Below are 27,787 nucleotides of genomic sequence, written 5' to 3'. Positions count from 1 at the left end.
TCCAACCCTAATTAAAGCTCCAGTGTCTTTGTACCCTAAATGTACAGGGCGCACCAGCGGCCCTTTCTCCGATCTGTCCCATGTCTCGTTGTGCCTTGTCCAGGAGGGACGCCGGAGGCCCTTCAGGCTATTTGCCCGATGTCTTCAGTAAGAGTGTGCCATGCTCTGACCAATGAATGAGTCCATATCTCTATCCCAACCAAAATTCATTTCACAGTTCTTGCCCTTTCGTACTAGGCATACACCTCTCGAGACCTTAGAGTATACTTTAGCACATCCGTTGGGGAAACATTCAAGTCAGTATCTTTCGATTCTGCTTCAACTTCTGGCGGGTTGTTCACTGTAGGAGCGGGTGACCTTTTTACATGGTTCGCATGATACCAATGAGCTTTTCCATTCACCTTTAAAGCAGTTTGCGTGGTTAGTAGGACCTGGTATGGTCCCTTCCATCTGGGTTGCAAGCCGTTGGCGCAATCAAATGCCTTGATGACAGCCCACTCGCCGGCTTTCAGATCATGGCCGGGCCCAACCAGTGGTACTGGGGCAGCTTCCTCAACCTGTGCGCGTATAGAAAGCAATCTGTTAGTCCGGGCTATACAATATTGTTGCAACGCAGGCCATGTTTGATCAGACAGTCGGTCAGGACTAACAGGTGTGCCAATACTTGGTCGGCGGCCCATCACAATCTCGAATGGGGACACCCTCGTGCTCAACAATGCTAATGGTAACACCTCAAGCCGTTTCAGGCATGTTTCTGCACATGCCTTAGCCAGTTTGTCCTTCAGCACTCCGTTGGTTCGTTCAATTGGACCCGCTGACTGGGGGTGGTACACAGAATGGAACCTTTGATCAATTCCTAGGGCTCTACACACCTTCTCAACCACTTGTCCTGTAAAGTATGGCCCGTTGTCGGACCGTAGGTGGGAACAGTGTACAAAGGAATCCAATGCTTCAATTTGCAATTTGCAGTAGATGTCGCTCCATTGTCTCTTAGTGGGAAAGCATCCACCCAACCAGAATACCCACATTTCATCTCAAAACAATATTTGAACTTGCTTACTGATTCCAGCTGTATGAAGTCCATGTACACAACATCAAATGGCTGAGTGGGCAGCCGGCTATGACCTTTTGGAGCCGGCACACCTTTCCCTGCATTTACAGGATGCATATTTCACATTGTCTGGCCCACCTTCTACAATACTGGCCAATGTTTTTGTTATCCCATATGGCTTTCAGCATTCGCTCCATGGCGGCTCCATTCACATTGTTTGCCCATGGCATACACTCACCACAACAGGGAGAAAAGCACTTGGTAACATCCATCTTCCCATTTTCTTGTTCACCCAAGCTTCTGAGTCTCTTTGGTGTATGTCACCGTTCATCTGCCAATTCTTCTCTTCTGTCGCTACTTCAACTTCCTCTGTCCCACCTCCCTCTTTCCCTTTATATAAAAACATTCCCCCTTTGTCATTCACACAGTTTTCTGCTGCAAATTTTGCAACCATATCTGCCATATCATTCCCCTGAGACAAATGATCTGTTATTTACCGATGAGCAGCGCTAGGGCAGTCAATAGCTCGTGTATCAACACTGCATGCTCTACTTTCGTCCCTTGTGATGTTAGGAACCCCCTTTCCGCCCACAATTTCCCAAAGTTAGTCGCAACCCCATGGGCATATGCTGAAGCAGTATAGATTGTTACACACATGCGTTCACTCTTCCTCAGTGCTTGTATCCGAGCACGTAATTCAGCTGCTTGTGCTGAATCCTCTGGTACCTTTCTCATATCGACTATGTTGTTACCACATACCCTGCGACTGTTTCTCCTGTTTCCAACTTATAGCAAGACCCGTCACAGAACAAGATCCCATCACCATCCTCTAAGGGCTGATCCTGCAAATCTATTCTCCCCCTCGTTTCCTCTTCTGTTCTTATCACACAGTCTTGCCTTGGGCCGTCACCCTTGGTTGGAATGGGTAACAATGACGCTGGGTTAAGCACATTACATCTTTCCATTTTTACATTCCTGCTAAACCAATACATTTCATATTGGGTTAGTCTGGCAGCTGTCAAATGCTGTGTCTGCATTGTATTCAATAATACGTCCACAGCATGAGGCACTCATACAATCACTTCATTTCCTAGTATAATGCCAGTGCTCTGCTTTAATGCTAGTGCTGCAACTGCTCTCATACAAGGGGGGTAATACTCTTGCTACTGCGTATAACCCTGTGGAAAAATAAGTGCATGGTCTTTGCTTCCCACACTGTTCTTGCATTAATACTGATACCGAACAGCGATCCACTTCATCAACAAATAGGTAAAATACCTTGTTATAATTGGGCGTACCCAGGGCTGGAGCGTTACCTAAGGCACTTTTCAACGCTACATTACCCCTCTTCCATCTCTTTGTTCCATTTGAAGGGTATGTGGTGATTCTCATCCTTCAATGTTTTTAACAGGGGCTTGGCTATTACTGAGAACTCTGGTATCCAGTGCCTACAATCCCAACACCTTTCTCAATTCCATGTGTTCTGGGAGTCGGCATAACCTGAATCAACGCTACTCGGTCTGATGACAATGACCGCCCTTCCTTTGACAAGACATATAGCCCAAATAGTCAACTCGTCGCTGTACATACTGCATTTTTGCTAAAGATAATTTATGATTGTTTTGCCAGGTGAGACAGTACCAGAACAGTCGCTTCTCTGCAACCTTCCTCCGTATTGGCACTTATTAATATGTCATCTACGTACTGGACCACGGATGTGCCTGTTGGTAGCATACGTTCGTCCAATTGGGCTTTCAGTGCCTGGCTAAAGATGGCTGGTCTTTCCGTGTATCCTTGTGGGACTCTGGTAAAGCGATACTGTCTCCGACCCAGTGTAAAGCTAAGCAAATACCGGGACGTTGGTGCAATAGGTAGGCTGAAAAATGCATTCTTCAAATCAATCGCACTAAACCATTTGGCTGTACTGGGAATCAAGGTCAAAATATTAGCAATACTCTGTACGACTGGAAAGCGTGGTTCCACCATTTTGTTAATTTCTCTCAAATCAATAATAAAACTGTAGTGCACGGCCTCATCGCCCTTCTTATGAACTGGAAGCACCGTGGAGTTACAAGGGTTATCATAACATTCTTCCACAACACCAATATCAATTAAATCTCTAATGATCCTAATCAGTGCTTCCTCCCCTTCCACTGAAATCTTGTACTGTTTCACATGGGGGAGCCTTACCCCATCCTTCAACTTTATTACAATCGGGTCAACTGCTAGGTTCCCTACATCATTACTATGAGTATCCCACAATTGTTCTGGTAATGCTTGTAGTTCTGCTGGCAATGGTCTGCTTAGGCACATCCTAATTATCACCCTTTGAATCCAGTCATCCGTACCCCTCTCGGGGAGCAATAGATGGTGGCATTAAGTGCTTTCAGTGCATCAATGGCAAGCACGTTTTCGGGACATTTTTCTGTCAACCACCATCTACCGTCCCATGTCACCCCCTAAATCTCTGCTTCCATTTCTTCACTTACCGGAGTAACTATGGGTTCCCCGCCAAATCCTACTGATGTCTTATTTGTTCCCGATAGTGGCACTGAGGGGACAGCTTTGGTATCAACGGAGCTGTGCCCAGCCCCAGTGTCTACCAAACATTTGATGGCGGGTTGTTGACCTATCCGTAAGGATACATACAGACCCTTCTGATCGATGGGTACAGGTACCGCTCCCTCAGATCCACCACGGCCCCTTCATAGCAGACTACTGGTCGAATTCTGGAACATCGCTTGGTCATTCCCAAACAGCACACACTCCTCTCCTTCACATTGACTAGTCTGTATCATCTGACTTGCCTCATGATCAAAGAGGTTTGTCCCTGGAGGGGTGAAGCTTCTCCGGTCGCCTGGGCGCAGATGTGAGTCCTAACACTCCTTGAACTGCGTTATATCCACTTCTTGTCTGCCATAAACGGAGCAGTTTGGTGCAACAGACAGACCCCGGGACTCTCCCTAAACATTAAAGGGGGCCTGCACATTAGGCATGCAGCGGGGGAAAAGAGCCTTGCACTCAATCTACAATCTAAGGAACAAGGTACAAGCAAAAGTTCAGAAAGAGCCTATGGAGCCGAAAAAAAAGGGGCCAAACGCAGGAAGAACACTAAATATGAGCTCCCAGTAGTGTATGGTGCCATCACGGAGTTTTTCCCGGTGAACCCACCCCCTAAGATAAACTCCACCATAATTGATGAAGAACCTGTCCTGAATGAGGAGCCGGCACAAGTGTCCAGAGTAAGTCAGTCTAATAACCCTTCAAATTATGACGATATTGACAACAATTCCCTCTTGGACCTGTGCCTCACAATACAGAGGGGAATGCAACCACTTACCCCACAGATCATCTCTAGTGGCTCCCCGATCCAGAATGACAACAGCAGGAACACTACAACGGAGGAGCACAATGCAGCAGGCCACCGTGAACGCCTATCTGCCTCCCCGAATTTGGTAATGGTCTCGATGGAGGACGAGTCAGATGAGGAAACTATGGGGGATAAGGGATCGGCAGCCGGACCCATTCAACTTGCTGAGCTACAAACGTCGGTGGGGGCCCTCCAATTTGCCCTAAAGATACTGCTGCAGATGACAGGCCGTATCTTGGCAAACTCCAATGCCATTGTATTGGCATTGGAAATGAAGAACTCACCGCAAGAGGACGTGGAAGAAAACCTAGCAGAGGCTATACAAATTGGCAAAGAGATGGAAGGAAAGACAGACGAAAGAGAGGCGAGTGTGGGTATGGAGGAACCGGAGCTTAATATCTCGAATGAAGAAGCCCCCGCTGAGGAAATAGATTGGGAGCAGAATGACAGTCCACAGGCCCCGTTAACATGGAAACAGCAAAGACTGGCAAAAAAGGCTCGCAAAAATAAGCCTCCCAAAGTTGGCCTGGTGCTTCATACGGGGAGCAATGGCCCTGCGATCGAAACTCGATCTAAAAAAGCCCGGAAAAGGATGATGAGAGCAGCTGCGAGGACGGCAGGGAAAAAAGGTCCTTTGGAAGATTGGTTGAAACCTAAAGAGAAGCAAAATGAGGAGGACCCTGACCCTACTACCGGGGAGATCACTGAAATAGAATGCGAACTAAGTATGATAACGCTGCCTGAGACCCCAGTAAGAGAACCATCGGAGCCTATACCTACAGAGAAAACGAAGGAGGCCTCGGATAACCACATGAATCGTATTTGCCTTATAAAGAACTTATATCCAAGGGACAGCCACTCCTGGCTGGCACGATCGGAGTTATTGACTATGTTATACCATATACCTCAACTCCGTGTATTAAAATCAGAGGATTTCTTATTCATCGAGCCTTTAACGGGCCCGAATCCCAACGTTTCTGCCCTACACTGTGTATTCTTGAACACTGCACAACTCTTAAGGAAATATGAGGAAGAGCTGAAAGCAGTAGACATTGCCATAGATGTGGATCTACAAGAGAAAGACCCAACAGCAATGCCTGAAACCCCAATTGAAATAGCGAACGCTGAAAATGCCCTCGGTCAGGTGACAGAGGAGAATCCACTATTAGCTGAAGTACAACAAGCAATCAAGGCTCTTTTGGAGTCACTTCCGCAGTTGGTGCATAAGCATTGAAGCCTATCATTACTATCATGGAATTGTAGAGGCTTCTCCCATCTATTGAGGGCAGAGGGTTCGTCTGATCTTTTGCTCCAACATACTTTCATCTGCCTACAAGAGACTTGGGCTCGGGAACCCCTTCTATTGGATGGATATGTTGTTTATCAATCACTGGCACAGAGGGGAAGTATAGGACGTCCTTTTGGGGGTCTACTTACGGGAGTTTCTAATACCATGCTGTCCCAGAAAATCCGTTGCCGAGCGGAGGACCAATTATTGGCAGTAGAAGTGACGTACCCTCAAGAAGAGGGAAGTGGTAAGCTATTGCTTATTAACCTCTACAATCCTCCTGGTGCAGGTATAAGAGTCCTTGCAAGAAGCCATACAGGATCTACTGTCTTCCTGGTCACTAGGATCAAACAACACCGCAGTGATGGTAATGGGGGACTTTAACTGTCATATGGAAGATAAAACTAGTATATCTACTAATCCTGCCCTGAGTACTAGAAGTAAAATGACCCATGGGAAAAGAGAAAAGGAAGGTCTGGGTTGGCTGCAATTATTTGAGTCTTGGGACCTGGCGATGATCAACGGCCGCACCATGAGTGACAGGCCGGGGACACACACTTGGTCTAACGGATCTTCAAGAAGTACTTTGGACTATGTATTTATGTGCCCCCTTATGCAGACAAGAGTGGCTGATATGTGGGTAAAGCCCAATAGCTGGAGTGATCATGCGGCAGTATTGTGCTCATTCAGGACTCAGTATCCTGACACTCCCAAGATAAACATTGGAAGTATTGCAACTAACTGCACAGGAACCAGAATAGTTTGGTCTGAAAAGAATGTCAGAGCGGCCACAGAAACACTAAAGGGCGCCTTGGAGGACAGTGGGCGAGACTTTCACACTATGTCCGCCAATGAAATTGAAGAGTGGATATCCAGATTCTCAGGCCTACATGCAGCAACCAAAAAGAATTATGTCATACAAGAGGGAAACGTACCACTTCCCTATAATAGGAAAATTAGAGATGCTAAAAGAGAAATGAGAAGAAAGATACGCAGCCTAAAAGATCAGAACATCACGGTAATTCGACATCAACAGAAATTAAGATCAATCAAAAACTGTTATAGGTCGGAGGTGAGAGGTATTAAGGCGATAGAGAAGAATACTGGCTACCAACGTTTGGTCAAAACTATCTGCTCCAGAAACTCGAGAAGCATATGGGTGTTATTGAATGAAAATAGAACCAAGGTCAAAGGCGCAATGACTAACCCAATAAACAAGAAAGTCTGGGATAAATTCCTACTAGACCGTAATATGGAAGAAGAGGAGTCGGCAAATAGGACCACGGAAAAACCATCGATGTCTCAATTATTTGATATTTCTTCGGAGGCAATACTCAACAAAATTATGATTCTCAAGTCCTCCAGAGCCCCTGGCCCAAATGGGCTGGCGAACGTGGTTGTAAAAAGTAACCCGGCCTTCTGGGCAGAATTATTCTCTATAATCTTCAATAAGGTATTTGCAGGGGGAGAAATCCCCCAAACCTGGCAAACGGCGATCCTGATCCCGGTGTATAAAAAAGGTAACCGCACTGACCCTAACAACTACAGACTTTTATCGATGCTGGATGTGTCGGGTAAACTTTTTGCTTCCCTTTTGCTTAGCGAACTGCATAAATGGGTGGAAGCTAAGCAAATACTTAGCAGATTTCAATGTGGCTTTAGACGGGCGTTCTCGACAGCACATAATCTTCTTGTAATGGACATACTACGCACGAGAGCACTCAGCAAAGATCAGCCACCATTGTATGCTCTGTTCATTGATTTCAAGGCCGCTTTTGATTCAATTCCTAGAGCCAGGCTTTGGAATAAATTAGAAGCATTGGGTTGCCCTATAGGTTTGTTATATTATCTCAAACTACTACATCGAGATACCATGGTGAGCCTTCGACTTAACTTGGAGGGGCACTCAACCGATAAGGTTATTCAAAATAGAGGGGTGAAGCAAGGCTGTGTAACAGCCCCCCTCATATATAATCTGTATGTACATGATATTCCTGCGACACTAGCGGAGGCAAATGATTGTCCTCCAAAACTTGGTGGGGAAAAGTGCGTGGTCCTGGCATATGCAGACGATCTGGTAGTACTAGATAACTCTATTGGCGGCCTCAGACGCTCTGCACATGTCCTTTGGGAATATGCCAAGCTTAATGGTTTGACCATCAACCTGCAGAAGACCAACGTATTAAGATTCACTAAGAAAAGAACAACTCGTGTGAACCTGATAGTACATGAACAGATAATTATGTATGCCCCTTCTTATCGCTATCTTGGAGTGGAGATAGAGCCCCTAGGCGATTACACACTTTGCAAACAGGATCGGAACAACAGGGCCCTCCAAGTGATCTCGCTTATAGCATCCTTTACCAACAAGCAAGGGGGCTTTACTATGTGGGGAACTCGCCATCTCTACATGCAAGTCGTCGCCCCAATGGTCATTTATGGCCTGGAATCACTGCTGACGATGAATCTGGCATGGTTACAAGTACTGGAAGGAACGTTCTGGCGACGTATGCTGGGACTACCACCGGGGGTTCCTATGGCTCTGATAAGACTAGAGCTAGGTCTTCCTTCACTCAGGGCCATGGTACTAAAAAGAAGAGCTGGCTTCTACCTTAAAATGACAAGTGGTTCCCCTAATGCCCTATTAGGGACACTCCATCAGGAATTAGACAAAAAATCTACCACTGCATCCCTATATAAAGATATGGGTAAATTTCTTAATGAAATTGGCTGGATGCACAGAGAGGCAATTGTCACCAAAGATATGCTAAATGCCCTGAGGAAAAAGGTAGACCTATGGGATTGGCTAGAGAACTTTGCCCACTTGGAATCCCTCAAATCCTATCATTTTGTGACTTACAGAGTATACAAGTTCATGAAACCACAGGACTATCTTCTCCTATGTCCTACTAGAAGACTCTGCCGTTTCATCATCTTATTCAGACTGGAACAACTGCCCACCCTATCCAGAATAGGAGTAAGGGAAAACATACCTGCAGCAGAGCGAATTTGCCGAGTGTGCAAATCTCATGTATGTCTGGAGACGACAAGACATGTATTAACGCAATGTAGAGCAATCAAGAAGACTATTGTCCACTATCTGGGAGAATTTGTGCATGATCCGCTATCTATACCCAAACTTATGTTTTGGCGCTATTGCACTAATACATCGAACATGCATCTATTCATAGCCCTGTATAATGTCTGGCAACAGATAGAACATGAAGTGGGTAAATGAGCAAACTCTATCATTGACGTTTGGGTAACGATCTGTAGAGGCTTTTTATACTTGACATAGCTGTCCAAATACTAGTTTTGAATAATATGAAGGTTGTATCAGCAATTATGTTTATCTTGATCCCCTACCACAATTCCCACCCCTCTTGTTTGGATTTTTAGATTTCAGATTTGTGTCGTATGTGGTGTTAAATATTGGTAGGATGAGTTTAGATGCAAGATTTTATATGTAAGATTTTCATTTTTAATGTTTATTGATATATGTGTAAAGTTTGAATTTATTTTTCATACTATATCACATTAAAGAATTTGAAGCTTGCTTTCGGAGTCGGCGGTACGCCGAACTGCCAAGGAGGTGGCATGGGCCCTATTTGCAGAGGGCCCGTTCTTCGAGCTATGCTCTCTGGACACTGGTTCTTCCAGTGGCCAGGTTTCTTGCAATAGGCACATACATTCTGTGCCAGGGCATCCGGTCGCACATAGGTATTCACCTGGGCCGGGTGGTTCCTGGTATTCTGGCCTCTCCATTGACTGGGGGGGTACCTCTGGTTCCCTCCTTTCGGCTGTTGTCCTTGCTGCAATTGTTGCATTAGCACCCTAGTCTTCAACTCTTTCTCTACCTTTACCTTTGTCTGCACGCGGGCCTGCTCGTTTCGTTCATATCGTGCCATTTCTAGTAGTTCCCTGGGCGACTTAAATTGCCACGTACACTCTGCTACTCGCAAGTCCCTTTTGTATAGGTTGATGCAAACCATCCACAAAACTTCCTGCAAAATATCGTTGACCTGTCTCACTCGTCACGTCCAAACCGCTCTGAGCTTTAAGTGCTGCTTCGTACCTTAAGAAATACAACGCAACATCCTCAGTTTGGCTTTGGGTCACATCGGCCAGTTTTTCGACATTGACATCTATTGGCTTAAGGACCTTCTCCAACGCCCCTAACACATTCATACCGTGTAGTTTCAGGGCGTCCGTCAATTTCTCATGTGGTTTCCTATCATCACTCGCCTTCGTGACCGCTGCCCAGTTTATTCCCACTTCATTACTTGCCCTAAATGGAATCCACACCTCTTCTGGAACTAGTGACACCATGATGTTATCCACATCCTCCACCGTATACTGACCAGGCCGGAACAGTTTCCTCATTTCCTTGTAGAAACCTGCTAGGTCTATCCGTGGGTCAGGGATACTTTTGGTAATCTGCATCAGTTCTGTTTTCGTCAATGGGACAAACACATAGGTCCGGACGGGTTTGTTACAATCCCCTGTCATAGGCTGACATTCTCGCAAGGGAAATGCGGCCGCCCCTCCTGATTCCACCTTACTCTTTTTATCCAAGGTCTCTTTCGAATTTTTATACAGTTCTAACGCCCGCTTCAGCATCCTCTTTCTCCTCGACCTCGTTGTACCGCTTCCTTCTGGTACCCGTGGATCTGGATCCTCCTTTGAATAGTCTGAGACCCTGTAACTGTGACTCCGCTTCGTCAATCAACGTGTCTAAAAGTTCGATCATATGGATCAAACACTGGGCTTGTTCTGCCCATCCGTGGGTCATTATGTCCTCAAGTACCTGGCTTACGTCCCTGGTTGCTAACTCCTCTACCTTTTTAACCGCCAAGTTCTCCCCAGTTACAACTGCTTCCGACATCTGTTGCTTTCTTATTTCTAATTCTTCGGCTAGTTCTTGTTCCTTTTCCATCTGGGTCATATGTCCCTTTTGAATTTCTTCCATGATTATTTCCATATATTTCCATAATGCCGAGTTTTGTTCTACCTACCTTTTATTCCTGCTTCAGCATCCAGATAGGACTTTGAATACTTATCCTGCGCCTGCACCTGGTTTCTAAAATCATTGTAATTTTCCATCACTAGTTGTGCAATCTTTTTAAACTCCACTGGTCTTAATCTGCCCAATGTCCTCTTCACGTCTTCCCCCAACCTCTCCCCTTCCACTTCCACTTCCTTTGCTAGGTTCTCTAAGTCTTTTACTCGTTCCGGGGATATTACAACCGTCCTGGTGACCCCCACTTCCCCATTCTCACCAAATCTCCATTGGAAACTCATGGTCAATAACCAAAGGGGTGAAAGGGCGTCAACTCCCTCTCCCGAACCACAGAAGCCGAATAGTTCGACCCTCCCACCGTGGTTGGCACGGGCGCCTGGATATTAATAACACAGGAAACCACGTGGCAGCCAATGGGGGGAAGAAGGAAGTTAGGGAAAGGGAAGGTGGGGAAGATAAATCATACATATACTTCCTAACTAGCATGCTCCAACCCATGTACTCCTAAGCCTATCCTCCAACGCTTATTAAGTCTTACTCCTGCCACCTACCTAATTCACAAACCTACTGCTGCTTAATCATCTTAGTTGAGCGTACAGGTACATGTAACAGTCTCAACCCACACACCACATGAAATTCACATATCACATGCAAAGTAGGGAGCATACAAAACATTAAGCTGTATGGCACAAACAAGGGAGGCTCCCTGTAGTGAAACAACAAAACACATGGCCCAATGGGCTAGCAACATGGAACAAAACATTTAGCAGCGCTCTTCTAGTGTAGTGCTCGAAAGAATCGCCCTGTTCAGCATGTAATCCTTTCTGTAGCTGCACTGCCCAAGTGCGGTTAAACGCAAAAGGGCGAGGGAACCCAGTAAAGTTCATAGTTCATGGAAAAGAAAATGCCTGTCTACAGTCTCTAGTATGCAGACATGTGTTGGGGTTCAAAGAAACTCCAAACAACGGATATGAACTCCGTAGGACACACTGGCCCCCTCCCCTCCAAAGGTTCGCAATAATATGTGCCGTAACTTTCTTTTCTAGCACGTCACCGTCTGCCTCTTAATGTAAAATAACATCTGTGTTACACACAACACCATGAGTTAATTCAGAAAACATGAAGAAACTAATCAGCACTAATCTTAATGTCCGGGTGCCTCGTAAGCACACCCGGACGCCGTAGGCTGATGCCGGATCGTAGTGAATGCCTTCACTGCACACCCCCGCGGGCCGAACCCTGCATGCGCACACCTCCGTTCCGTAGCAGGGGAATGAAAAATGATTTGCGCGCCGAAGCTCCTCACCACCGCGGCCCGGGGAAGCAGGTTCAATCTTCTGGCTGCATGGATTAACTCCTGGATCTCCTTCCTTATGCCGTGACCGCCCGTGCTGCCATCATTAATTATCCACACCAGGGCATGGGCGGCCGGCGGTTTTATTAGACACGCAATCAGGCACTGCTGACTAGCTGCGCGAAGCACAAAAGTACTACACGCAAGCCCATAGGATGCTGGGAATAGTAGTTTTACCGTAATTCTTCCGGAAAACTCGCCTTTTTCTGCCCCAAATCAAATTCCTGACACTCGTCTTCTTCGGCGGCCTCTGTTATCAACTTGGGAGCTGTGGCTCCTGGGAATAGGAGATCGTTGGTGATTTAATGCAGATTCTCTAGCAATGCCCTCATATTTTGGGGCAGGGATGGACGGGTACATACCCTTACTCTCCTTTATCAACATCCTTCTCCCCTCTGCATCATATTTTTCTTCTAACTCTTTGACATCTAACTGCCTCGCCTTTTCTACAGCTGTTGGTCTATTTTGCTTCCGCTCGGTTTTCATTCGTGCATTCTGCCTCCTAATTGCCTCGACCCTCCACAACCTGATTGCCTCAAACTGTGCTGGTCGGATACATTGTTTTGTTAATTCTATTTCTACTAGGCCGATGCTATCCAAATCAAATGTGCCCTGTTCCCCCACTTATGTTGGAGTGAGTCTTTTGTTTATTCTGTCCATTGTCTCATAAACAAAGTTGCATTTAACCCATGCTTAATTAACATTTCAAATGCCGGGGTACCGTCTAATGGGGCGTACCGGGCTTTGGCCAATCCCCCCCCCCTTCCCTTGACAACAAATTCCCCATGACTTTTGTTTCACTTGTACCATTTACATCTGGGCCGGTCCTTCACATCAAACATCCTTCCTTTCAGTCTACAAAACAGATATCAAATATAATGAAACTGGTACTTGTGTCCCAACGGCCTTACCAACTGTTCCTCCTACCCGCACTCACCTCTTGTGGGGTCTTCGCCAGAAGTCTATCGAACCCGAAGAGCGGCAGCATGCTGTCCTGTCGTCCGGCGCGACTGGCGGAGGAAGAGTAACGCGTGTTTTCGCATTCAATGGTGCGGTTTTCGCTGTGGCCCCGATACCGTTACCCCTCCAGACTCGCCATGGAAGGCCTCACCCAGTGATCGGCTACCGCACCTTCGGGTCTCTTCGTGGTCGCCAAATTGAGGATACACCTTTTGCTCACCCCAACCTGGTACAAAGGACCCCACCAATAAGACTCAGACCAAATAAGTCAAGTCATCCATTTATTCAATTTAGGCTTTCGCAAATGGGCATGACTCCCTGCACACTCAGAGGACTGCACAGGAGTGAGCTGAGCATTCAAACTTCATACAGCTTATATACAATTTTGTTAGCATTGCATTCAATAGCTGGCACGTAGTCAAGACAAGAATCTGTGTAGTCATTGGCAGCTGGTTGCATGCCCTGTTTCACGTCTTCGATCGTACTGAGGGTTTCTTGCAAACTCATTCCTGTAGCTTAGCAGTTATATCTGCAGCTGCACACACACACCACACCTGCCTTATCTTCAGGCGACCTAGTTTGGGGAATCGCTCTTGTGGTTTCATAATTAGAGCATATCTTCCTCGACAGACATGCATCCCACCCCTGTGCTCTTCTTGGAACAACAAGGGTCTTGGCCACAAGCTATCAGCCCATCCTCCGAAAGCTTTGAAGGTTTCCGAGAAGGGTTTATCTTGCTGAAAACATGAGCACCAACTGAAGCGATATGGCCGGCCCTCCCACTCAGTATCTATATTAGGGTGGAAAACGCTATTACTAACCTGTGGCTATGGACACCTGGGTTAGGGTGGAGAACGCTATTTCTATACGAGAGACCGCCCCATACCCTGCTGAAGTACATAATTAAAAACCCATCAACCATCTCTGGGAGTTGTATTCTTTGATCCATATAGTATCTTCGTTTCTTCTTTACACCATATTACTCAGTGGAATTACCCATGTAGTTTTTAATGAATCATGCAAAGTTTCACTTTAAAGTGAAAATAGCAGCATGTACTCTGTGAGAGATGCAAATTAAGTTTGTAAGTATAGAATGAGGCAGAAAAAAAGACAATGCTTTGCTGTTTCACTTGACTATGCGTTGCTGTTTTCAGATGAATATAATATTGTTTTCTTTCTGTAGGTTTACATTTTGGATCAATGACAGAAACATGTATGTTTTATTCCCTGGTTGCACCAAGGCTACTGAAGTGGTCTGATGCGCCCAGAATAACAGCAGTGGATGCTTTAAAGAAGCCTACAGACGCCAGCCCTGCTTCAGGCGTGTTGAAAAGTTATTGAAACTATTTCTAATCTCCTTGGTGGAGACCAAAAGGCCAGAAATATGGACCAGAACAACAGCATACCGCCTTACCAAGGCTTGGCATCACCACAGGTATGTGCATTTTATGATTGACTGCCTTGTTTTGGGGGTTGTTTTTTTATCTGGAGAAATGCCTTTTTGTTTGTTGCTCTAACTGCAGGGGTCGATATTAAGATTTGTTGACCAGGAAAAAAACGCAGCTCCTGGGTCTCGGGCATCATCCTTTAGGCAGGAACTACTTCCGGAGAACCAGGAGCTAGTACATAGTGCGTGTAATGCAAACTCTTAACTGTTCATCCATTCTCGATTATACAATATGATTTAAATGTCTTAGTGGGGTACTTTATTCGCTTTTATTCACATCCCCAAACCTACACAGTTAATATTGCATAGCTAGTTTTGTGTGTCACCACTTGTCTTGCGGAGTCACAAGTAGCTCTTTGTTTTCAAGCTAACAAGGCTCCCCTTGGCTATAACCAGGAGCTAAATGGCTCCCAGATCCCGGCAATTTGGAACATTGTAACTGGAAGATTGGGGTAAATGATGAGAATACATAGCAAAGTGTGTTCTGAGTAAAATATCCCTTGAATTTGCTAAATGCTAAACCTACTTTATGTGCAATGCTAGCTTCTGTTAAAGCAGCTTTGTCAAGAAGACGGTCTGTTCCTGAAAGCACGGGTTTCATCAATTTCATGAATCCTCCAGCCATGATTTCGTTTGTGTAGGGGGCAGATTGGACATGGTGAGCACAGTGCTGCTGGTGCTGCTACACACCCACTGTAAGGAACAATGACTATCTTTCTTTTCTTTGGATGGTAATTTTAGTAGCTTTAAAGTCTGTGTTTCTGTGTTAATTCTTGAATATGCAAAGTTGTACGACATCTCATGGAAAGATAGCTGCAGGGGAGACTACACTGAAAAACAAGCCTGTAAGCCAGGGGTGCTGGCAGTTCGTACCATGCCTTATGCCATATGGTAGGAATATTTCAAATTGTTTTCATAACCCAGATCAACCCCCGCCTGGCTCAACGCTACAAGTCTTATCGCTCTACTTGCTCGGGAAAACACAAACTTTATATATAAAAGAGAGAAACACAAAACCTCATTCAACAATATTTAGTAATTGCGATCACTGTCTCAAATATCCCACATAAATACAATTCACAAGGTATTAACAAAAATACAAATACTTTTATTGTGTTAAAATCCTCAGTTAAAAAATATTTGGCCCCATTGTGTTGGGCATTTTACAGCACAGCACAACAGGGCCACATATTGATTCACTCTAAGGCCTAGGTGTTGGGAGTTCAATCAAACTCTGTATTGATGTTTTTTATGTAAATGTATTGCGTACAGTTTTTATGTATTGTGGATGCTTTTTGGTTTGTTACATATTGTGCAATTTTACCCGTTTTTTTTCTTTTTAAAGGTTTTTAACACAATAAAAGTATTTGTATTTTTCTTAATACCTTGCGAATTGTATTTATGTGGGATATTTGGGACAGTGATTGCAATTACTAAATATTGTTGAATTATGTTTTTGATTTTTTCTTATATATAAAATTATGCCATATGATGCCATCCCACCACTCTCCTTGTTGGCCACACCCTGCTAGCGTCTCCTGCACCACCAGCACGCCTCCTGGCGAAGGGCTCTTGGCTTCCTTGGTTCGACTTGCTTTGCGTATGAGAAGGCTGAAGGATAAAATATCTAGTTAAATCAGGTGTGGGTGAGTTAGCGTTCTTGCACACAGATTTACTCTTGTTACTGGCCGCAAGGGAAGTCTCACCCTTCTCCCATAACACCCCCCTCCCAAATGTCGCCACCAGGCTTTGGGGGTGGGGGGACTATTTAGTATAGACTCTTATGTATTTTTGTTGAGCCAAAATGTATTCATCTTGACTTTAGATTTATGAATTACCTGAGAAGCTGCTGATGACAAATAAGCACTTTGGTTCTGTGCTGCGGGTGGGGGAGACAGACTTGAGTTAGCTCCCGATCCCCCCAGGTCACTTTGGTGCTCCACAGCACTGAACATTTGCTAGTTTTACCTTGCATACCGTGAGGAAGGGAGGCTGCCAAGCGCAAGGTGACTTATGGCCTTTCATCTGTTCCATATAGAATAAATTCTGTTGTTCAAGCAAATAACATTGAGACCGACTTGTTGCTAAATGAATTGAAGGAGAAAAGGTACTGCCTAAGGTGTTTGGAGCAAACCAAAATAATCCAAGTATATCCCTGGACATGTCGCTACAAATGGAACTCTTTCCTGCCTAAATTACAAAGTTAAGAGAGGCCGGCACTCAACATTGCCTGTGAAGTCCTGCCTCTGGCTATCACTGAAACTCCACACACTTGGGTGAGATCTTTCATTATCATATTATTGATGTTCCATGTGATGATAGATATTCAATTTAAGGCATTAGAGCAGGATACCAACAAACCCCATCCTCTGCCTTTCTTGGGTCCTAAAACCTCTGACCAGTAGTGATTTGATAACCGCTAAGGCAAACAGTACTACTAGTGTACAACCTAGGTTTGTATATGCTACATATGTTTGAATAATGCCATTCTTACTTTGAAGTCTGATGTTAAATGAATCTGTGATCAGATGGACCATGTGGCTGCCTTGTTTGGCGTTTTCTTATTGTGTTTCAGAGTAACTTCAATCTCAACGCCCATATCAAACAACCCTTTTTGGGATTTTCCTAAAGAGCCAATCTCATTACTTGTCCCTAATTAATAGGCCATTGCTTCAATATGTAAGTAAGAATTCAGTAAGTCCAACAAAACACTTGCCATGTGTTATCAGTAATTGTCATACGCTGCTAATAAATCCTTCTTGCTTGAGGGGGTAAGTCCTCTGGCAGCGATTATTCAGTTTCACACTACTTTCTTGCCTAGAATACATTCTGGGTGTTTTGAGTCTCCATTGATAAATACCAAATCAGTACCTCCGCCAATTCCTGCTTTATTACAATCTAGTACAATTGATGACATGCCCCAAAATTAGCCCCATGAGTACACAAGCACAGTAATGTAGTACTAAATAAGTAAATCTACTAAGTGAGACGGACACAACTTTTTTTTAAAAATTTTTTTTTATTTATTTGGTTGGCTGAAATTAATCAACCTTTCAAATATAAAACTTTCATGAATACAATTTAAGCAATAACAAGTTTGAAATAAGTAAAAAAGCAAAAAGATAACAAAACACAGTTCATGACAAATGCAAATATAAAATCAAGAAATAAATCAGTAAACAAATAAGCAGATAAACAAGAGACTAACGGTGCACAGAATCTAGCAACAAACAATTCAAGAAATTAACAGTGGCTATTTGTATAGCTGTGCACGAAGAGTTTAAGATTACAGCCCAAGAATCTTGCGGGTCTAAAAGACCTAGATAATGGCAGTGTTTTGAAAAGTGTGTCTCTCTTTCACCACGGAGAGGCACACATTCAGTGATCAAATGAATGAGAGTTTTAATGAGTCTGAGGTGTCATACAAAATCGGCAGATGTTGCTTGATGTAGGCAAAAGTTTGCGTCTGACTTGTATGTCTCTTGTGAGGCATAAGTTAAATCTCAAACGTAGAATGCCTAAACGATATTTCGGGGAAGGCGATAGCAGCAAATATGGTGCCACTGTGCGGATTCTTTTGTGAGGGAATCTTAAGCCATCTCCGTCTTTATACTGCAGGCAGAGGTCTCTAGTCAGAAGCCAATCAGATTGATACATTTTAAGTTTGGCTCTGTCAGGGTTTGTTAGTAAAGTTTCAATTGAAACCTCTGCAATTATTAGAATATGGTAAGCTTTGGTTAACCATGTGTATATAAAAGCGTGAGTGACAGAAAACATATAATCAGACAGCAATTTGAGTATAGAAATATGAGGAGTAGAAAGCAAACATTTTCTGAATAATGCGCAAATCCGCCAATTATGGAGAGCTTGCAATGAGACAAGGCCTAGCTCAAACCTGATCCATGGGCAGGGGATGCATTGTGGTAAGTGTAACACTTTTCTCCAAAATTTAGCCTCCCATAGTAGGAACAGTGATGATAGATCGTCATGAAGGGTTTCCAGGCCATAGAGTAAAGATGGAGTGACTTTCAAATTCCAAAATTGGAGAGCCGGAGTGATAGAGAATTTACCATACTTAAACATTATAAGAGAGGCCTGCGAGATGGCAGTCTTCAATTTATTACCTACATGAGTGATGTGACTAGAGGCGTGAGCCTTGCCCTCAAAAATCATCCTAAGATAAGTGTATTGAGAGACCACAGAAAGGGGGATCTGATTAATGTGCCAAAGATGGAATAGAGGCCTGTGGTTTCGTGGACAGAATGATAAAATTTGAGTTTTGTTACATTGAATATAGTCATGAAAGGCATTCAGAAGATTCTGTAAACCAGAATGTGTTTTGGAAATAAGCACCAAATCATCGGCGTACATTAGTGCTTTGACTTGGTGGTTATTGAATTTGGGTGAATCTGAGATGACATTTTTGAAGGCACATCTCACGTCTTGAATAAAATAATTAAAGACAGCTGAAGCTAAGAGACAGCCTTGTTTTAGGCCATGAGCCATGGGGTTGGATGAGGACAAACGCCCATCTAATGAGAGGCGAATTTGAATTGAGGTATTGGTGTGTAGAGATGAGATTATGTCAAAGAGAGTAAGTGGACAATGATCATGGAGTAATTTAGTGAATAGAAGTGGTCTGCTGACAAAATCAAATGCAGCGTGCAGGTCTACAAAAGCAAAACAAATTTGCTGTTTGGTGGCATGGCACTGTGCTTTGATGGCATTTAGACAAATTAAATTAATGGAGGTGCATAAGCCTGGGACAAAACCTGATTGCTGGGGATCACGCAGATAAGAATTTTTGGTCCATTGGTTGAAGTCCCGTAAAATTAATTTACAGAATAATTTACCCGGGGCGTCGAGAAGGGCGATGGGGCAGTAGTTGGATGGTAAACTGCGATCGCCCTTTTTAAAAATCGGAATGATTAGTGAGATCTTCCAGGAGGGAGGAATTGATTTGTGCCTTAGAATATTGAGAAAAATGATGTATAAGATGTTAGCCCATTCAGACGGAAATGCTTTGAGAATCATGTTAGAAAGGCAATCCTGGCCAGCAGCTCGAGATGAGCTTGCTTTCATGATTTGTTCTTGTATGTCAGAGATGGTAAACTCGACTCTCCAAGAGCCAGAGGTAAGAAACTGAAAGCTATTGTTGGAAAATTCTGGGTCAGCGTACAAGGATGAAAAGTGAGTTAGCCAAGCTAAGTCTGAAACCCCATTGATCTGCAGGGCACCTTGTGAATTGGAAGTCAGGTTATGGAGTAGTTGCCACATGGTGCTAGAATTTTTGTTCTTCATGGCTCTAAACATCATTTCGCTGTCTTGTTGGAATAGTGAGGCTTTTTTGCTTCTGATCCAATTCTTATATCTGCATTTAAGCGTGGATAGATCAGAGCTGCGAGAAAGAGAATTTGATCGTAGAATAGCTATTCGAGCTCTTCGATAGTCTGCTTTGGCAGTTCGAATATCTGAATCAAAAGCATGTGTATGGTGACCAATCAGCCTTTTCGAAGTGGTCAAGGTGTTGGCAAATGGACGCAATAAGTCAGAATATTGTGAATGATGGAGCAACTGAGCATGATAGTCCACACTATTGCCAAATGAGAGAAGAGATGAAAAGTTCCAGCGTACCCGAGATCCAACTGAATTAACAAGTAGTTCAGTGGAAAGATGGTGAGTTTCTTCCACAAGAGAAGGCCACTGAATCTTCAAGGAGAGTAAGTTATGATCACTGTGTGGGAGAGTAGTGATGAAAAGGCTATCTATATGGTGAAACAATTTAGCATTCACGTAGATGTAGTTGATGATGCTTGAATTAGTTCCACGATGCCTTGTGCTTTGAGGCGGTAGATCGCCCGGTACAGCCCCATTTACCATGTGGAAATTGCGATACTTCATAAACGAGGACCACATAGATGTTGCTTGATTAGAACGGGCTTGGTTCCAACAATCGAGATTGATGTCACCGAGAATGATAGTGTGTGAAATATAAGGAGTTTGTAAGACCGCATCAAGAATGGAAGCCAGACCGTCATAGAAAGCTTCCTTGGTTTGTGCAAGCAGATTACGGTAGATGTTGACGAGCGCAATTGTGAAGTTGCGATGTAGAATCTTCACTAATGTGATGTGGGCTTGCACTGATGCCAAAGGAAGAACAGAGAGGTCCAGCTGTGATTTGACTGCAACTAGCAAGCCGGAAGACGGCCGGCCGTTGGTTGGGAGGGCCGGGAGTAAAGTGAGGTCAAAACCATCCCAAACAGGGGGGGTTAACAGCCAGGTTTCCTGCAAGGCTATAATATGGTGAGTAAGAGGGGATAGACATGGAGATATGTAAATGAGCATGGCCTTGAGTATTCCAACTGGCAAGATTTAAAGAAGAGGAAGATACAGTAGTTGGTGGTTAAGACGCGCAAATCAAGGAAGATGCCGAGCAGTTAGGGAATTTATTCCCCAGCCCTTGGTAGATGTTCACTTTCGGCTTTGATGGTGCAGTGGAATGCGAAGAAGATTCAGGATCCAGCGCTAAGAGAAAACCTAACATTCTGCAGCGCCAGATTGTATTCCATACAATAGCCGACGGAATGCGTAGACTGACCACAGAAGAGGAAGTGTCAGAAACAAATTCAATCTGATCTATGTCGTGGGTAGTAATGGCATGCAGGTCCTCGATGTCTTCAAATATGTTCAGGACACTTGCACGATTTAGATCATATGAAGGAAAATCGCCATCTCGACATTTGAGAATGAAAGAGTGAGCAAGAGGTTGTGAAGGTAATGATGGCTTAGAGAAGGGCTTAGTTGTTGAGCTTTGAGTGGGCCATTTTGACGATGGAACCACTGGAACTGATCTAAGACACGAGCGTAAGATGTTTTCTTCCTCTTGCATGGTGAGTGCAGTCGGGCACTGTGTGGGCAGCTCAGAGGCTTCATGCTCCGTCTGCGTGAGGCCTAATCGCAAAGCTAGATATGCATCAACACTGGCTTTGAGATCAGATAATGCAGAAGCCGGAGGAATAGTCTGTGATACAGTTGAGGCAGAGGGTTTTTGAAAAGTGACATGCTTGTTAATCAGCGGAGCAGCCTGTACGCTTGTCATTTGGGATTGCGTAGTTGAAGCTAAGCCAGGCGTCCTAGAAAATGATGAGTGAAGGATCCCTGGGCAACCCCAAATTACACAAACGGAAGGCTAAATAAGCATCAATGCTTGCTTTATAGTCGAAACGAGTTTCTGTGGAAAGAGGAAGAGTAGGCACGATTGGTAAGTTGGGAATAGACTGGGATAGGTAGGTTTGAGATTGCAACAAAGGGGGCAAAACGACTGACTGATGAGGCGGTTCATGATGTTGAATGGATTGAACTAGCTGACTAAGTGGGGAAAGAGTCTGAATGAGGTAGTGAGGTCATCGTGACTGAGCTTGCAGTAGAAGGTGCAAGAGAAGTATGCAGGTGAGGAGCCACAGAAGATTTGAGAGGTGCAGTGGTTGTTGAGGACTGCCCTAGGGCTTTAAAGAAAGCTGTGAGGCTGCATTTGGAATGCTTTGTAGCTGTCAAATTTTAGTTTTTTTTTGCAGCCAGACGGTCATCGGTTAGGAGGCTTAATCATTGGGATAACATTTGTACCCGTGGAGGATACAGGAGAAGAGACTGAGACAGGTAGTATAGAATGAGAAGGCAAAGAGGCTGGTTGAGAAGAAATATGTGAAATGGGGGTTAGTTGAAGTAGTAAGGACTGGTTCAGGAAGCAAATCAAGAGCAGGTGTGGGTGCAGGAATGGGGAAGTGGAGAGGAGGTAAAGGCAAAGCAGGAGGGAGGGACACAGGAGCAACAATAAAATGGGTAGGCTCGCTGGGTGCATCCTGGGGAATAGGCGCGGTTAACAGAAGGGGAACAGTGATAGGTCTGATTATTCCCGGGATGGAAGGAAGATGACTTGTGACGGGAACAATAAAACAATCTGAAAGAGGCTGATTAGGTTCCTGCACATTCTCGGCAATAGGATTGTATTGGTAGATGGAATGTGTTGGTGAGTGAATGAGAGGAGGATTAGTGAGAGGAGGAGAATCATGTGTATGCAACCATTTCGCTAGCTCTTCGAACAGGACAGATTGATTGGAGAGTTTATGATCTATTCTGTCGTAAAGTTTACTCATTGTGGAAATAGCCAGATTGATGGAGGTGAGGGCAGCATTAATGAATGCCAGTTGTTGAGGCAAGGCGGTAGGAGAGGGTGTGTGTGGGGCTCTGGGAGTGGGCATGGCAAAAGAGTCAATGAGCGCTGATGAGCAAGTGACTGAGGAATGGATGGAGATCTCCGCAGAGGTTTCTACTCGAAGAGGCATGAATGGGGATATTTGAAGCATCAGGCTGTAGGGATGGGAACTTGATGGGAGAGAGAGCCATGCCCTTGTGTGAGGGGTGGAGATGAGGGTTAACTGAATTAAGCATGGTAATGTCAGACAATGGATGGGTGTTCATGCACGCCGGAGGGGATGAATGGACAACTGGAGAATTGTTGGCAGTAGAAGAAAGGGCATTGGGTATGGGGTTTATTGCGTGTGGAGGTTGGCTCAGATACACTGGTTGAGATGTTTCACTGGGGACTGACGGAAAGGGGAACTTTGCAGGTAATATCGGACCAGTGGTGCTAAGAAGGGGGTCAGCGCAATAGCTGTGAAAAATCTAGGAGATTGAGCTGGCACTTGTTGGCAATTGGTAAGATTAAGGAGAGCGCAAGCATTGTTAGGCATGTTTGTCGTGAGTTTGTAAAACTGATACACCATTCAATGATTTATCATACACAAAATCCATATTGGTTGTATTAAAAAATAAACAATACAAATTAAAAAGCAAAATTAAAATTAAAAAAAAGCAATAAAAATATTTCCCCTTTTTTTATTTATTTATTTTTTCCCTTCGTTAAACAGATGACAGAGAGCAAGAAAAACTAAAACAGAGAGATGGACTCAAAAATCAAAAATACAAATAGTTTCAAATATAAGTCATAAGGTTGCACAAAAGGGATACAGTGCAAAAAAAGGACTCAAAACAAAACGCAGACCGCAGGTAACGCGGGTAAGCTGGAAAGCGGTACTTTAGCCGGTACTTTGCTATTGGAAACACCGAAGTAACGGATGGAAAGTAAGCGGTAGGACAAAGAGGACTTGCCTCAACAGTCTCCCACTGTAGTGCTCTTTCAAATCCCAATAACCTGCCCCTCGCACAGAGCACAGCAAACAGCCAAACAGCACCAGCACTTCTGCCACCAGGGCTTACGCCTCGAGGGTGGCGCTGGCAGCAATTTGAAGTTTCCAATAAGGTCACGTGATACTGTCACGTGAGTGAGTGTAGCTCCGCCTCCCTACCAGCAAGAGCCGACTGCTTGCAGTGCTGTGAAGGGGCCAAGGAGCTTCCTTTGGGCGCAGGAAAAGTATTTAAAAGCACACCAGTAGCAGGTCCAAACGAAGCTAATTCCAACAGAGGTAAAAACGGACACAACATTATCAAATGTACTCTAGGATATTTATTGGCTCAGGGATTGTACTCAATATAATTCAGAACTTTATCGCCCAGGGGCTCTAAAATACAATTGCATCGGGATAAGCATTCAACTGTGTTTATTAAAAATAATGCTACATCCCAGTCACAATTGATGCACAGCCCAGAACATAGTTGCATCTGCTGCCTTAAAAAATATACCCCTTTCTTGTATAGCTTGACTGATGGGTTGAACACCCTTGCTGAATGCTTTTCAACTAGAGATTCACTTGTGTGCCCAATAAAGTATCACCCCGGACCTAGTGTTCTTGACTGTTGCTTGGCGGGATATCTAGCAAACTAGGGGCTGCGGGCCAGCACAGGTTCATGTAGAGGGCACTAGTGATTGCCTCCAGCAGCCTTGGTCATTGGTCAAATACATCTAGGTACAGCACTTTTTCGAAGGCAAGACCACTGATCCCAGAGATCAAAATCGCAGGGGGAAGGAAAGGGAGTGCTTATTTGGGTTTCAGTGTCACTTGATTCGAAGTATAGTCTACTTGATATACCTTCTTTGAACCTATTATGTATCGAGATGGATAAAAAGGCTTAGTAGTTTACTTGTTGAATGTCTACCATAGGCTGATTTGCGTGGTATTGGAAAGACTGGGCATGCCATTGTTGCAGGGGACCCTAATCTTGAGTTTAAACTGCTCCTGGCATTGTGTGTGTCATCAGAGAATGGAGGCTTCGTGTTAAATCGGCTTTTCTGCAACCCTCTGAGGGGGTCTACAACCATTGACTTTAATGGGGTATAACACAGCTGACAGAGGGAAGCAAAACCTTTTTAGGGTAAGTAACATGGACTGAGTGGGGGTGGCAGGTTGACATAAACGTATAACTAGTCCACACACACTTTTTAAATGTATATTTGTTTGTTTATAAAGCGCACAACAGCCCCTAGGCATCGTGGCGCTTTTACAGATGTTCGACAGTTTGCTTAGTTACAGGCGAGCACATGCAGAATGACAAAAGACAGTGGTATACAAGATGGAGAAAAATGTTAGACAAACCACCATGTTTTAAGAACTTTGCGGAAAGCGAGGTGGGAGGGCTCGGCCCTTGGCGTGTGTGGCAGTTCCATTGCCTGGAAGCAATGAAGGGGAAGCTGGAGCTTCCTGCTTTAGTGCGTTTGACTCTGGGAACTACAAGTCAGTGGCAGTATGGAGTTCTGGTAGATCTTGAAGAGCCTACTTTAATGACTTTGAGTGAGAGATGGGGGGTGGTGGGGCTGTGTGGTTGAGACACGTGTTTGATAGCAAAGTTTTGAACAGGACCAGCGTTTTGATGGGGAGCCAATGGGCTTCCCGTCTTGCTGTGGCAATATGTTCTCTTTTAGGTATGCTGAGGGCTGCTTAGAGAGCGTTGTTGTGGATTATTTGCAGTTTGCGTAGGTTTTTTGTCGAGGTACGAGCCATGAGGATGTTATAGTAATCTAGTCTTGATCCAACTAAAGCTCTGGCGATGGAGAGGCAGCTCTCTGTGCACAGAAATGTTTTAGCTCCTTTGAGTAGCTTGGTGGCGTAAGCTGCAGAGGAGGAGATATCGCTGACTTGTGACATAGAGAGAGTAGCGTCTAAATAGACTCCCAGGGTTTTTACAGACGATGATACGGAGATCTGTATGTTGTCAATGGTGACGTTTTTATATTGGCTGTTGAGTTTATTCAAGGTTTCCTGGGGCCCTACCAAGAGGATTTCGGTTTCGTCTCCATTGAGGCACAGCCAGTTGGTTGCCATCCAAGCTTCAATGGTGGCATAGATTGTGTTAAGAGCCTTTGCATCTGTTTCATAGTTTCCTGAGCGAGGGAGGAGAATTTGTGTCATCGGCATAGTTATTGTAAGCTATGCCGATGGTGTCCAGGATCTCAAAGAGGGGTCTGGTGACAATGTTATAGAGAGTGGGAGAGATGCAGGAGCCCTGTGGGAGTCCGCAATGGATAGTGGTTGGGGCCGCACGGGCCTGATCTGAGATTGTCGTGGCTCTTCCTTCGAGGATGGAGGTGATCCATGCTATGGCATTGGTTGAGAAATTAGCTGAGGTGGCGAGATGACAGAGTGTTATGATCTACTAAGTCAAAAGCGGCCAATAGGTCAAGGAGGAGGAGTAGTGCTGGTTCGCCTGTGTCCTTGATCTTATCCAACTGGTTTTTCAATTTCAGCAAGGCTGATTCAGTACCATGACCAGGCCGAAAGCCGGATTCTCGTAGGCCGAGGATGTGTTGGGCTTCAAGGAAATGTTGGACCTGTAGGTAAGCTGCTTTGTCTTGAATTATTTTTAGAAGGAAGGGAACCTTTTGTTATGGGTCTGTAGTTGTTGGGGAGTATGGGGTCAAGTGAAGGATTTTATTAATAACGGGCGAACCCATGCATGAGGGGACAGCTGCTGAGGCAAAGGAATCGTTTTGAAAGGCAGTGAGGAATGGCGCCAGTGAGGCAGCACAGTCTTCATTATAGTGGTGATCAGACGTCGCCTTTACAGATTGATGTTTTCAGATTTTCTAGAAGGGTGAAGACTTAGTTCAGTGACAACCTTGAACGAGAAGAGTAGGGTGCCCTGGGAGGAGAGGTTAGCTGTGGCTGTGGATGGGGCAGCGTAGTGTGGTGTGATTTGGGCCTTCTGGTTATTTCTGATTTTATTATGCAGTATGTCCAATTTGTCCAGCATGGCAGTTGGGATGTTTGAGCACCATAAGGATGGGCTGTGTGTTTGGGGCTAGGCCTTCCAGTTCCCTGAATATGGCGAACATCTCCTTGGATCCCGATTTCGCGTTAGCAATCCTAGTCTTGAAGGAGGCCACTTTGGCTAGGATGATTGCTTTTTTGTATTCAACAGAGATCTTCTCGAATTTAGATTTTGTGGACCCTGATGGATTTGTTTGCCAAGTGTAGAGGGCGGTCCTTTTCTTGGAGCGTAGTTCCAGTAGCTCTGGTGTGAAGCAGGAGTTGTTGTCTCACAGGTTTTGCTTTCTCCAGTGCTATAGCGTCAATTGCTTGTGAGAGTCCAAGGTTGTAGGTGTCTGCAAGAACACTGGGGTCGTTGGACAATGGAGGTCTGAATGCAGGCGTTTCTAGATATGGTGTTCGGCTATCTTTGGTTACCTTGCGGGTTCTCTGAGCTAGATCAGGCGGTAGGGGACTGGGACGAAGTTTCTGTTGGAGTGTGGGCAGATGGAGAAGTGAATGACGTGGCGATCAGTCCAAGGGCAAGGGGAGTTTGAGCCGATGGCCCGTGGGCAGTTTTGGTCTGCTATCCAGTCCAGCATTCAGCCTTTGGTGTGTGTGGCATTGGTGATGATCTAAAGCCCAAGGTGTCTAGCGCCTTGGCGAGGGGTTTGGCTTGAGATGATCTGGGTCGTTGAACCCTAGGTTCAGGTCCCGGTCCCTCAGGAGAATAGACTTGGATGAGAGCTTGATGTCAGAAATGAGGTGGAGGAGGTTGTCATGGAAGTCAGCCGTGCGACCAGGTGGGCGGTAGACAATGTGGATAGAGATAGTGCATTTGGGAAATATGACACACTTGAGGGATAGGGAGTCACTATTATCTTCAATGGAGGTATTGGATTGTCTGTGGGGCAGTGATTCTTTGGCTATGATGGCTACTCCACCACCTATTACATGTTGTCGGTCTTTACGGTATATGGTGTACCCTTCGCTCTAGAAAATGCAGGTCACCAATATACTGAAAAATACATACTTTTATTATGTACTTGGCACATAACACATAGCATTAAAGTTCACTGAATATTAAACCGTAGATG

At 44.8% G+C, this 27,787-nt stretch overlaps 1 protein-coding gene across 1 annotated transcript in view; it reads left to right on the top strand.

The window, feature by feature from the left end:
• TBP (TATA-box binding protein) overlaps positions 1 to 27,787 on the top strand; it is a 519,691-nt gene that overhangs the window by 94,669 nt on the left and 397,235 nt on the right. Inside the window, exon 2 of the mRNA XM_069606902.1 lies at positions 14,227 to 14,478. Within this exon, the coding sequence (XP_069463003.1) occupies positions 14,428 to 14,478 (51 nt within the window). The 5' untranslated portion in view covers positions 14,227 to 14,427. The remainder of the gene's footprint in view (positions 1 to 14,226; positions 14,479 to 27,787) is intronic.

The sequence above is a fragment of the Ambystoma mexicanum genome, chromosome 4p, assembly GCF_040938575.1.
Source record: "Ambystoma mexicanum isolate Mex_15411 chromosome 4p, UKY_AmexF1_1, whole genome shotgun sequence".
NCBI lineage: Eukaryota > Metazoa > Chordata > Amphibia > Caudata > Ambystomatidae > Ambystoma > Ambystoma mexicanum.
Note: the sequence above shows the minus strand (reverse complement) of the source record. Positions and strands in the feature narration are given on the sequence as shown.